Here is a 12,038-nt window from a genome sequence, read left to right on the forward strand (position 1 = left end):
GTTCTTTTGCACGCCCATTTCGAAGCTTTTGTAAGTGTTTTATCATAAAGTCTCCTTCATATAAGTTGTTCTTTTTTGAGTCTAGTTTACATGAATATCTTATTTGCTCCATTTGAAGATCATTTGGTCAGTCAAATATTGTGTAAACTATAGAAATGTCATTCTGGGAGATAAACTGGAGAATATGTTATAGTTTGGAGTTTTTGACCAAGCTAATGGATAGATATTGGTCCGAAATTTTTATGGAGTATTGTTAACATATATATATGACTATTGGTTGAGTATTTTTGCATGATTAAAGGTTTTGATGAAAGATTTTCTTAGATTTAGAAACTTAGAAACTGGAAGAGGAAAAACAGTTTCTGTTTTGAGAAAGTTTAACTCTTTGGTGGTCTAAACCTATTCTAATGACTTTGATAATTTTATTGGAGGATCCTAAGCATCTTATATACATGTTATATTATTATTTTGAAGATATTTGATGTTAGTTTCAAAGATATGAAATTGTATATAAAGAGATATTCAGATAAGCCAAAGTGTGGATATTCTTGGCTAAATTTATGTTTTGGTTAATTTTTAACCATGTGATCTTGAATTAGAAGCTTATATATGTTTTAGGACATCTTTTTAAACCATGTGATGGTTTGGTTTGAAGATCACATATTTATAAGTCATAGATCAAAAGGTTGATCAAAACAAGTTGGAAACAAAAATCAATAGAAATAGCATATGAGAATTTCGGCCCTATGGAGTTTTAATAGTTGTGATTAGTTTTAAATTTTTTTAAATCGATATTTGAATTGAGGATAAAATTTACATGAGGCATGTAAATTTTGGTGACTTTTGGAGTTAGTATGCAAAATCCTTAAGTTATAGATAAAACGGTCATTTTTCTACATGCAGAGAGTAAAGTAGAAATTTTACTCTTTAAGATAGTATTTTTCATATTTCAATTTATTAGTGATTTAGTGTTAACTTTTAGAATCACTAATTACAATTCCACGTGATAGCGCTTGATGTTTTATAAGAAACGCGGAAATCGAGGTAAGTTAGCTTTTAACTTACTAGCAGTCTACTGTGTATGTGTGCTAAGTAAAAGAACTACAGTGTATGTATGTATATTATCATATATGTCATGCCATGCCAAGTTATCATGTAATTGTCTATTATACATAAATTATTCTGTCATCAATTTTTATCTGTTACATAATATATTCTATCATGTATTACTGTACATTACGAGTATGTCATGTTAAATATGTTGTCTGTTATATGTTATGCCATGTTACGAAATGTTTCTATCTCAAGCTGGTCATGTATTTCAAATTATGTTCAAGTCATGTTATGTTACGTCAGGGCTTCAGTCCTTTCGTATTCTAGTCACGTTTCATCTTGAGTACATTCAGTTTGTGTATAATACATGGGGCCACAACAACTGTGGAGTATCTATTTACACGTAGAATACATGGGGCCACAACAACTGTGGAATATGTATTTTTCATGTTAAGTCAAGTTTATGTAGAATACATGGGGCCACAACAACTGTGGAGTATGTATTTAACTACATTGTGATGCGTCGAATACATGGGGCAACAACTGTGGAGTATGTATTTTTCATGTTAAGTCAAGTTTATATAGAATACATGGGCCACAACAACTGTGGAGTATGTATTTAACTACATTGTGATGCGTCGAATACATGGGGCCACAACAACTGTGGAGTATGTATTTTTCATGTTAAGTCAAGTTTATGTAGAATACATGGGGCCACAACAACTGTGGAGTATGTATTTAACTGCATTGTGATGTGTAGAATACATGGGGCCACAACAATTGTGGAATATGTATTTTTCATGTTAAGTTAAGTTTGTGTAAAATACATGGGGCCACAACAACTGTGGAGTATGTATTTACACGTAGAATACATGGGGCCACAACAACTGTGGAATATGTATTTTTCATGTTAATTCAAGTTTCAGATCAAGTTCATGTCAAGTCAAGTTCAGTTCATGTTTCAATTTAAGTTATGTCAATTATGTTATGTTGTACGCTAAGTTATGTTTTAACTACTTATGAATTTGATTATGCATTTATGCTTTTACTGTCATCCATGCATCATTAGTCTGTGTGGAAGTTTTTTGTTAACTTGCTGAGATTTGTAATCAAATCTCACTATGGTAGTCCCAACTACCATTCCCCCCGAATGGTAGATCTTGATACAGGACCTGAAGGAGGATCAGGAGCTGACCAACTAGACACAGTCGACTGAACGACGGTGCACCGTTAATGTTAATATAGTAGTTAAATTACTACTTGTACGATGAAGTTGCATCTCCAGTATTTTTGGATCATAATTATTTTGGACTAGTGTTGTGATCTTAGTTATTCAATGGATCTTTATGTATGAAGTATGTTTTAATCATTTGGGATATTTTCAATTTGGTGCATAGTATTGCTAAAGAAGAAAAAAATTATCCGCTGCGAATATTGCATAATGTTAGATGCATGTTAGGAACATTGCATCTTATATGTCATGAACGGGGGCAGGTAACCTTGTGTTGCATGTCTCGACGTTTCAAATGTCCGTCCGATCCCGAACGGAATTTGGGGGCGTCACAATTGGACAGGTAGCATACAAGCTTGATCTTCCTCCTTAGTTACAGCTATACCTTCTGTTCCATGTCTCATCATTGAAGAGAAAGTTGGGCCAACATATCTCACCACTCACAACATTACCACCAACAGATACATGAGGTGATCTTATACTTGAACCTTAACTTATTCTACAATGCAGAAACAGGAAGGTGAATAACAGAGCGATTGTTGAGGTTTTGACACAATGGCAAGGGATTGATATGGAAGAGGCTACTTGGGAACCGTATTGGAAACTTCGAGAGAAATTTTCCCACCTTGTGGGCAATGTGATTTGAATGGGAGGGGTATGTAGTGTATCCTGAGAACGATCAGAGTTCAGAATGGTGGAGCTGGATTTTAATGGCCTAGAACGAGAAGAGTTGCGGCGTTGATAGTGGTAAAGTTTAGCAAAGAAGGGAGCAAATGACAAGAAGGGAAACGGTTAATCTGTTAAGGCTGTAAACGGTAGTGCTGTTTTGGTGTGAGCAATACGTTGCGTTTCGTTTAGTTGAACATTGGCATTTTAATAAGTGCAATATAAGTGATTCGATGTGTAGTATTACGCCGCCGTATGAATTGTAACTAACTTCTGTAATCAACAGAGTCTATAAAAGGAATAGAATGCAAGAGGAAAAGTTTCGAAGTTCATTCATTACAACTCTCTCTTTCTAACTCTCTTTCTACTTCTTCGAGACTAACCATCTTGAATTGGGTAATTCACTAAGTGGATCCATTACAAGATAATACTTCTGACATTAAGAGATAATGCCTCTAACATCTTTCATCTGTTATGTTGAATAATTGAATGAGCAATAATCTTCTAAAATCACATAATAATTTGAATGTAATAATATGTGAGTTCAAGATTAAATGGGTCTTGATAATCTATCATATGTACTGGATGGTAAGATGAATTGTCCTAAGAATGAGAGTCCTGTTAAGCTCGAGAATGAGAGGCATGTTAAACTGGTGATAATGTGGATTGTTACAATGAAGAATCTGACTTGATGTTGTAGGTCTTATTCGTCATTGCTATATGAGACTTGTGACATTGCTTCAGCTAATTTCTTCAAGTTGTTTACTGTTCAAGTGCAATTATTATTTGCTGACGCATGAAAACAAAATGTTAGGCGTGTATTATTGATAATTATTATTTTAGTGTCTATAAACAGGAGTTTGTAAACAAATGAAGACATTCAAAATTCTGGATCTAAAACTAGCCGTTTTCTTCTCTCGATCCTTACTTTCGAAATAATCTCTCTCATGTGTAAAACTTCTAAAGCATTTGTGTTTATTTATTTATTAATATTATATTTTATATTTTATGGTTTTTTTAAACATACATATAAAAGATGCTTAAAAATAAAAAATTGCAAAAAAAGAAATTACATTGGATGTAACTTTTATCGGTACATTCTCTCGGTGGCTCCAAACCACCCAAATCATGAAATCTTTGATATGTGAAATGGTTTTTGTTGATGAGGAATGGTTTTAAATAAAAATAGAAAAATACTTTAGATATAAAAGGATTACTCTAAAATAAACTCGAAAAAATAATATGACTTGATGTATTATATTAAATTGTAACGTTATTTTTATCGTAAAATATATCTAACAGATCACATGAACCTACATCAATTTGTAAATTTATTTGTGTCTCTAACACTTCTCATAAAAACAAGCCAACATGAAATCTTAATGCTGGAATGTACAAGTAAAACCAAAAAATCCTACCATCTCACTAAAAAAGCCTATATTAAATATCTTGCCCCCCAAATACTCTAGGGGTATATTTTTTGGTTATATAAAAACCCGAAAGTATAATATAAACAGTGTCTAAATCTAAAATCATAACAAATGAAAGCTTTGTATAGAAAATAAGAATACAATAAGCCAATTAAGAAACGTATGGTGTAGCATAATTGAAATAAAACGATAACACTTTATGGATGCAAAGCTAAGCCAAATGTTATGGGGGACTATTTAAGATTGTGTTAGGAGTTTTAAAAAGTATTTAAATAATTTAAAAAACTGTTTAATAATAAAATTATGTTGTTTGAGTGTTACGTATTAAAATATATTTGAAGATAAATATCAAAATCTTGTTTTTACTTTTTCTTAAATGTAATTTGTAACTTATTAGATATTAAAAAGTATTTTAATATACAACCATCAAATAATCTAATTTTATCATTAAAAGGTTTTTAAAGTTATTTAACACTTCCTAAGATTCATAACACAACCTCAAACAATCTCTCAAAAACATTTGATTTAGTTCAATTAACAGATACGATAAATTAGAATATTTGGCTTAGCTTTGCATCAACCGGGTGTTATGGTTTTGTTACAATCATTCTACACCGTAATTGGTTCATTGTATTGTTATTTTTTTATACGAAGCTCTCATTTGATAGTATTTTAGATTTATATTGCGTTCTCGCACAACAACATTGTTTGTGCGTCGATATATGTCACCCGATAATATTCTATTTCTTAAGAAAAAAGTACATTTATTTAGGGGACATAATATTTAATATAGGCTTTTTTAGTGGAATGGTAAGATGGTTTGGGTTTACTTATACATATTAGGGTCTCTTGTTGGATTATTTTTATGCAAAGTGTCAGAGATATAAAAGAATGAAAAATACTTTAGCCACAAAGAGATTATATAAAAGTAAACCTATAAACTCATGTGTTTTGATATGATGCGTCAAATTGTAAAGTTACTTTTATTAAAAAGTAGATCTAACGGATTTTAAGAAGCCATATCAGTTTGTAGATTTATTTTATGTAATAATCTTTTTATGTCAGTAGCATTTTTTTAAAAGAATTATATAAAAATAAATTTATAAAATAATGTAAATTTATGTAATTTATTATATATATTTTATGATAAAAATAACTTTATAATTAAATATATGATATTAAACTATGTCATTTATTGATTTATTTTTATATAATATCTTTAAGATTAAAATATTTTTTCTATTTTTATTTCAAACTCTTATTCCTCAACGAAAGCCGTTCCGCATAACGAAGATGTCATGACGCGGCCGATTATACACCCAAGCCAAGCCATTGTCCTTTAACTCAAACAAGACCCCTTTTTTTATTTAAAAAAAAAAAAAAAAAAAAAACCCTTTAGAACTACGTCGTTTTGAAACTTACTCTAAAACCCAATTTTTTTACCTCCGTTTCTTCTTCCCATCGCCCGTCTCCTACGTCCAGCGCCCCCCAACTCTCTGCAGAACACCCCTCCCTCTCTTCCCGCTCATCCCTCTCTCTTTCAGTCGCCCTCTCTATCCGTCCGTCCCGATCTCTCATTCTCTTTCGAGTTTCTGCCGCCCAAGCTCAACGCCATGCCCCCGCTGTTTCCCCGACGTCATACCACAAGTCCACGTCAGTAAGCCTATCCGACCACCGCTCTCCCTCCCTCGAACTCTTTTTCTCTCTCGTTGCCGCCCACCTCGCTCTCTCTTCCTGAAATTCTCAGCCGCCGCTCACCACTGGGCTACCGCCAACAACGCCGCGCAGACTGCCGCTCGCCACTCAACCCTCTTCAGCCTTGCCCACGCCAAAGCCACCGCACACCTCACGCCACTCCAGCCCGTCCTCCACTGTCCCCTCCGTCGTCTGTTGCAGCGCCCCGCCACAGGTAAATCTCCGTCCGTGTCTGTCCTCTCTCTCTCTCTCTCTCTCTCTCTCTCTCTCTCTCTCTCTCCCCCTCCCAGTAACTCTCTCGGTCTCTCAGATCTTTTCCTCCCTCTGTCGCGAGCTCTCTCATCTCTGCATCCTCTCAGCGGCGCCACCCCACAGACGCAACGAGCCGCCGTAGGCCGCTGCATCGCACAGCGCCCATTCGAAGTGCTGCCAACGAAGCTGACATGGCAGTCCCATCGCATCGTTGTCGTGAACAAACCGCCGCGCTGGTAAGCTTACTCTTTCCCCACCCTGTCTCTATCTCGTTCTCTTCCTCTCTCTATTTCCCTCTCTATCTAACGGGTTTCAGTTCGGTTACATCGTCCACAGTGGCTGTCCAACACTGCTACCCTTCTTAGTGTGAAGCTGCCACCACCGGACAACCACCGGTCAATTGGTATTTCCTAGACTCCATGATGAAATGAATTGATGGTTGGTTTGGATTAAAATGGTTGGATTGGATTAGCTGGAGTTTTAGTTGTGGCGGTTGATTTGGTGCCGATTGGACCAGCCGAGAGTGAGAATGGTGGGAGTATTTGATTTGTAAAGTGGCGCCGGTGGTGTTTGTTTAAAACAAATTATTTTGGTGGCTGTTTGCTATTTAGATGTATTCGATTATGGTGATGTTTCGGCCATTGTAGAGGTTAATTTCGTGGACTTGCGTTCCAGTGTTGATTGTTATTTTAGAAATCGGTACAAAATGCTGACTGGGACTTGGCAAATGATTAATCACTGAAATAGAACGGTTTAGAGCACCTTGCATGGGCGGAAGATGAAAAGTTTTGCTGTCTTAGGTATCCTAATGTCCTTCGGTTATGAGAGTGGGTTGAGATATGGGGTTTTTGTTGTGGAGTCTTTAAGTTGGTGTCGTTTTGCATAAGAGGTGCTGGTTTGATCCTATTAAAATATAGTGGAAATTATGTTTAGGTGATGATTGATATTTGCTTGGCACTATTGTGAATAAATTTAGAGATGTTAAGAAGTTCAGGTAAGCGGTACTCCAATGCTAGACGTTGCCAAAAATCGATGGAGGTTATTTTGTGAAGAGCTTGCATCTTTTTGCTATGAAAACAACCTCATCATTTTCTGCACAATCTTTTGTATCTGAAAAAGGAAATGAAATATTTTTTTGCTATAATTGGTGTAAACACGAGCAATTTTGGTACTCTGTTCTCGACTCATAAAAAAAGGGTGAATAGGAAATTTGAGATATTTATACGATTATATGGTATTTATCTTCACAATACTCTATTTTGATATGATATCGCATATGAAAAGTGAAAACCTTTGGCATGACGTTCTATTTTTGCTCTTGTTCAGACCTTACCACGTGTAAAACTATGACCTCTATTATTATGTTGGTACCAATATCTTTATTTCTGAGTGCACCCACTTTGGAGACAAAATGGTTTTTTGCGTGGTCTTACTTGTGTGCACACTTGGCGTGCTGAGTTTAAAAGGGGAATATCTCAACTCCTATTTCTGCCTGGTTTGGCCACCTGAGATAGCACAACCCTACCACAAGGGTTAAACATGGCTTCTATCCCGTTCTAATGTTGTTTTAGTTATGCTTATGTCAAAGGTCTTTTATTTATATTATTATTGTAAATAAATTTTATGAAATATCGCTCTGTTACTTTTTAAATTTTGTTTTGTTTTACATTCTAGAATTGGCTTATGTTTATACACTAGTTTATTGCCACCATTTTTTTTAACAAATGGCTTGAGAGCTGTGATAGTTGGAGTATAAGAGAAAGGTGAGATAAGTGCCAACTAGCAAGTGGCATGAATGGATTTGTGAGATTTTGGAAAATATGTAGTAGTGTCGAGTTTACTTCATTTGGAAATATTTTTGAGGTATTTGATTTTGGAGAATTATCATATCTAAGTTTTACATTTTGTGGATTTTAGGTTAGAGGGCGTGACAAAAGACGTGTACGGGGCCTATAAATTTTTGGTTTGCGGAACTTCTTGAATATTTGGTCTCTCATGGATGAGGCATCTGGTTGCGCTTCAAGCCTTGCATGGATTTGGGTCATTGAAGCTCTTGCAAGCTTCAAGGAAGTTGATGTTTCTATTTTACATGGTACTGTGAATTCAAATATATTTTTCTGTGAATAATTTTTTTAATCTATCCTTAAGTGAAGGTTTGGGTGACTCATGGTTTCTTGTTTCAGATTTGATTGAAATGGCTCCAGATTTACCAGATAATTTGGGGAAAAACATGAGGGAAATGCTGGCTTTGAGATGTTTGGAGGTTTTATCTGGTCCTAGTAATGGGATTGCAAAAGATGGTTGTTCATCCCTAGCTTCAAAAGTTGGGTTTGATATGTCAAAAAGCTGTGAGGATGTTCTCGAGCACATAGTGCAGGAGGTAGTATTTGATCTAATCTTTGGTAATAATTAAATTGGTCATGGTTTTTAAAACATGGTATTTGAATCAACCTAGTTTCACATAGTTGATTATCTCCTTCTAAATTTCTAAGCTTGGATTTCCTATTTTAAAGTGAACATAAATATATTTTGTCAGACTTCGTTATCAGATCTTAAAATGGCTGGATTAGAGCTGTCAAAATGCAATGCTCACCCCTTTATAGTCCATAAAAGAGCCTGTATGCCTAAACTTGCCTTACAACAGGTATTGGAGATTTTTCAAATTTCTCTCTCTAATATCATATATTCCCCATTTCATCCAATCTCTTCTTCATGCAATATTTGATTTGTGTGTTTCTTTATGCACAGCTGAAAGATTCCCTTCTTGATGGTAGTCATCCTTATGCTGATACCTTGAAGGTAAGGAGTGGATTGGCAAATGCAGGTGAAATAGTACCTGTGTATAATGTTAAGCACAGAGCACTCACACGGAGAGTTAATAAGAGCTGTCTTGACACACAGCATATGGGACCGAAAGGGAATGTGATGCCTAGAATTGTTGAGGGTAGGAAAAAGCTACTGGAAACCAATCCGTGTACTGGGATTTTACTTGACTCCAAGAGGAAAAGGAATACACTGGCTACTGAAAATATGGATGAAGACTTCCATGAAAACCGAAATGGTTTAGATGCTTGTGATGATCCTAATATAAATGCCAAGAGGCAGAAGCAATTTGCCTCATCCTCAATTCAGTCCAGAGAAGTAAACCCAGTTCCTCTAAATGGAGCAGAACACATAGAGTTTCCATCTGAAAGAGTTATGCTGGTTGCTGGAACAGAAAGTTGTGGCTTGGCTAAGGATCAGGGAGGAAGCCTGGAAGAAGTCAGGGTTCTAGGGGATAATCATGATGAGCATACTGCCTCCATGAAATGTGGGCATATTGCTGATGATGAATTCAGCCATATTGAATCAGAGATTCTTGATGTCGGTACTGCTATACCTTCGGATACATTTGGAGATGAACCTCGTCAAAAGATCTCTGTTGATGAAGTTGGAGATGATAGGGAACAATGTGCTGAACTTAGAACTTCAAGTGGTCCTCTCCTGGTCAAGACTCAAGGAAATGAATCCCAATGTGACTGTGAACACCAGTTTCAACTAAAAGCACTATTCTCTGCATCACTCAATGGATGCAAGCAGAAGATCATCGCACATGAAGCTGAAGAGAATATGGACCATTGTTGTGAAGTGGGGACATCAAGTGATGGTGAGGGGTATCACTACGGTAATATTGATGTCTTCTTTGAGAAAAATGAGTTCTTGAGCTCTCGGGCAACAAACAGTTATGATCCATCAACTGGTTGGACGTTCCAAAATCTTTGTATGAAGTGTAATGAAGGTGGTCAGCTGTTGGTATGTAGCACAAGTAATTGCCCGGTGATGGTTCATGAGAACTGTTTGGGTTCCTCACCCTGCTTTGACAACAATGGTAAATTTTACTGCCCCTTCTGTGCATATTCCCTTTCTATTTCAGAGTATCTTGTAGCTAAGAAAAAGGCCTCCTTGGCAAGGAAAGAATTAACTTTGTTTTTTGGTATGGTTTGGGACCAAAAGCCAGAGGAACTTACCAAGACATTTCATAGAGATGAGGAGGATCTTCTCGTCAAAAGTCATGAAAATGGGTCCTTGGAAGAGAGAGTAAATGGTCAGACTGGTCATGGCGGGGAACATGCAGATGAAGTCAATAATTTTCATTGTAGAAGAGGTATAGATGATAAGCAACAAGCAGAATCTTCTGCATTATGTGATGTCAATTCAGTACTTAGAGAGGAAGAGCCAGCTGAAATTACCAGGACACTAAATGTATTAACTGAAGAGAAAGAAGGGCAAGAAAATTCTATCCAAGCTGTAAGAGTGGTTGAAGGAGACAACCAAGAAGCAGCTGAGCATGATGGTTATAATTCATCTGGTAGAAACACAGATGTTATTCCTGTCAATCAAAGTCACGTGGAGGAAGAACTCCAGCAGGATGTTTTAGAGCAGCAGATTGCCTACCCACCAGATGAACCTGTTTGTGTACAGGATACTCATGCAGGTGGTGATAATTTATCCTGTAGAAACACAGACGTTATTCCTGGCATTCAGATAAACTCAAAGGAACAAATCCAGCAGGAAGTTTTAGAGCAAGAGATCGCGGAGCCAACAGAGGAACCTGTTTGCGCACTTGATGCTGATGCAGAGGAAATTTCTGGAGATGAAAATGCGAAGTCTATCATTTCTAATTATTCTATAAGAGTCCAAAAGCAAGAGAGGCATGAGTAAGTTGCTTATATGCCTAGTTGTTTCTATGCATTTATCATCTTTCCTTCATGTAATTCTGGATGTCTAGTACTTCTACCCTCCATATTCAGGAGCTGCCTTAAAAATGTATTATGTTCTATGGTACACCAGCTTCATCTGGGACTCATGTTATTCTGCTGATAAAGAAAAATCTGGGACTCATGTTTTTCTCCCCTTCTACCCCTACGCACACTAGTTATCAGCAGGAGTTTAACATTCTACTTATTTAAAAAAAAAAAAAAAAAAGGCGTAGTTCAGCATTCTATATGTTGGTTATCCTTCATTGATAATGAACCTTGCTTTAATTTGCAGTACTTACCCAGCAAGTCCTCAGCTAAGGCGAAACAAAGTTCCATGGACAGCTGAGGAAGTAGAGATACTGAAGGTACTTATTTTGTTGTTTGCTTACATTGCTTCATGATGGAAACTAGTATAACTTTATCGATTAACTTGGCATTACTAATCACATTAATACATTTATGATCTCAGCAGTCTGTTTCAAAAGTACGGTTATTCGTGTGGCTTTGATTTTGGACCAATGGCATATAGTTATATAATTTTGTACTTTTTTTAGTTATATAATTATAATTTTGTTGTAATGTAGGAAGGAGTGCAGAAATTTTCAAACACCAATGACAGAAATATTCCATGGAAGAAGATTTTAGAATTTGGTGGCAATGTGTTTCTGCGCATTCGGACAACAGTAGACTTGAAGGATAAATGGAGGAACTTGGGCAAAGTGGGCCCGAGGTGAAAATGAAGTCCTGTCAGGGGAGATGGAAACCCAAAAAAGAACAAAAACACACAATCTAAGAGTGGAATTAGCTTTGCTAGGATCTGTACTGAGATTGATGTATGGTTCATTTTGTTGAGCACTTTTGACTCCCATTGTGAGAATGACTGGTTGTTCTCTGTGTAAAGTCTTCATGCTCAGACTTGGGTGTACAGGCTTTGATTTAACATGGCAAGCCTGGGCCCAATTCCGAGGAAGA

General features: G+C 36.2%; 1 protein-coding gene across 5 annotated transcripts; it reads left to right on the top strand.

The window, feature by feature from the left end:
- The first annotated feature begins 5,821 nt into the window (after nt 1-5,821).
- Nucleotides 5,822-12,038, top strand: LOC122275795. 5 transcript variants are annotated; one of them, XM_043085035.1, is made up of 9 exons: nt 5,822-6,289; nt 6,386-6,563; nt 6,644-6,730; nt 8,245-8,419; nt 8,511-8,707; nt 8,864-8,971; nt 9,076-11,024; nt 11,359-11,431; nt 11,651-12,038. In XM_043085035.1, the coding sequence occupies exons 4-9, from the start codon at nt 8,323-8,325 to the stop codon at nt 11,798-11,800; spliced, it is 2,574 nt and encodes an 857-aa protein (XP_042940969.1). In that variant the 5' UTR covers nt 5,822-6,289; nt 6,386-6,563; nt 6,644-6,730; nt 8,245-8,322; the 3' UTR covers nt 11,801-12,038. The 5 variants fall into 5 exon arrangements, with proteins under 5 accessions (XP_042940969.1, XP_042940967.1, XP_042940970.1 ...); XM_043085033.1 differs by having other exon boundaries at nt 6,664-6,730; XM_043085036.1 differs by having other exon boundaries at nt 6,435-6,563; nt 6,664-6,730.

The sequence above is a fragment of the Carya illinoinensis genome, chromosome 9 (genome assembly GCF_018687715.1).
Source record: "Carya illinoinensis cultivar Pawnee chromosome 9, C.illinoinensisPawnee_v1, whole genome shotgun sequence".
NCBI lineage: Eukaryota > Viridiplantae > Streptophyta > Magnoliopsida > Fagales > Juglandaceae > Carya > Carya illinoinensis.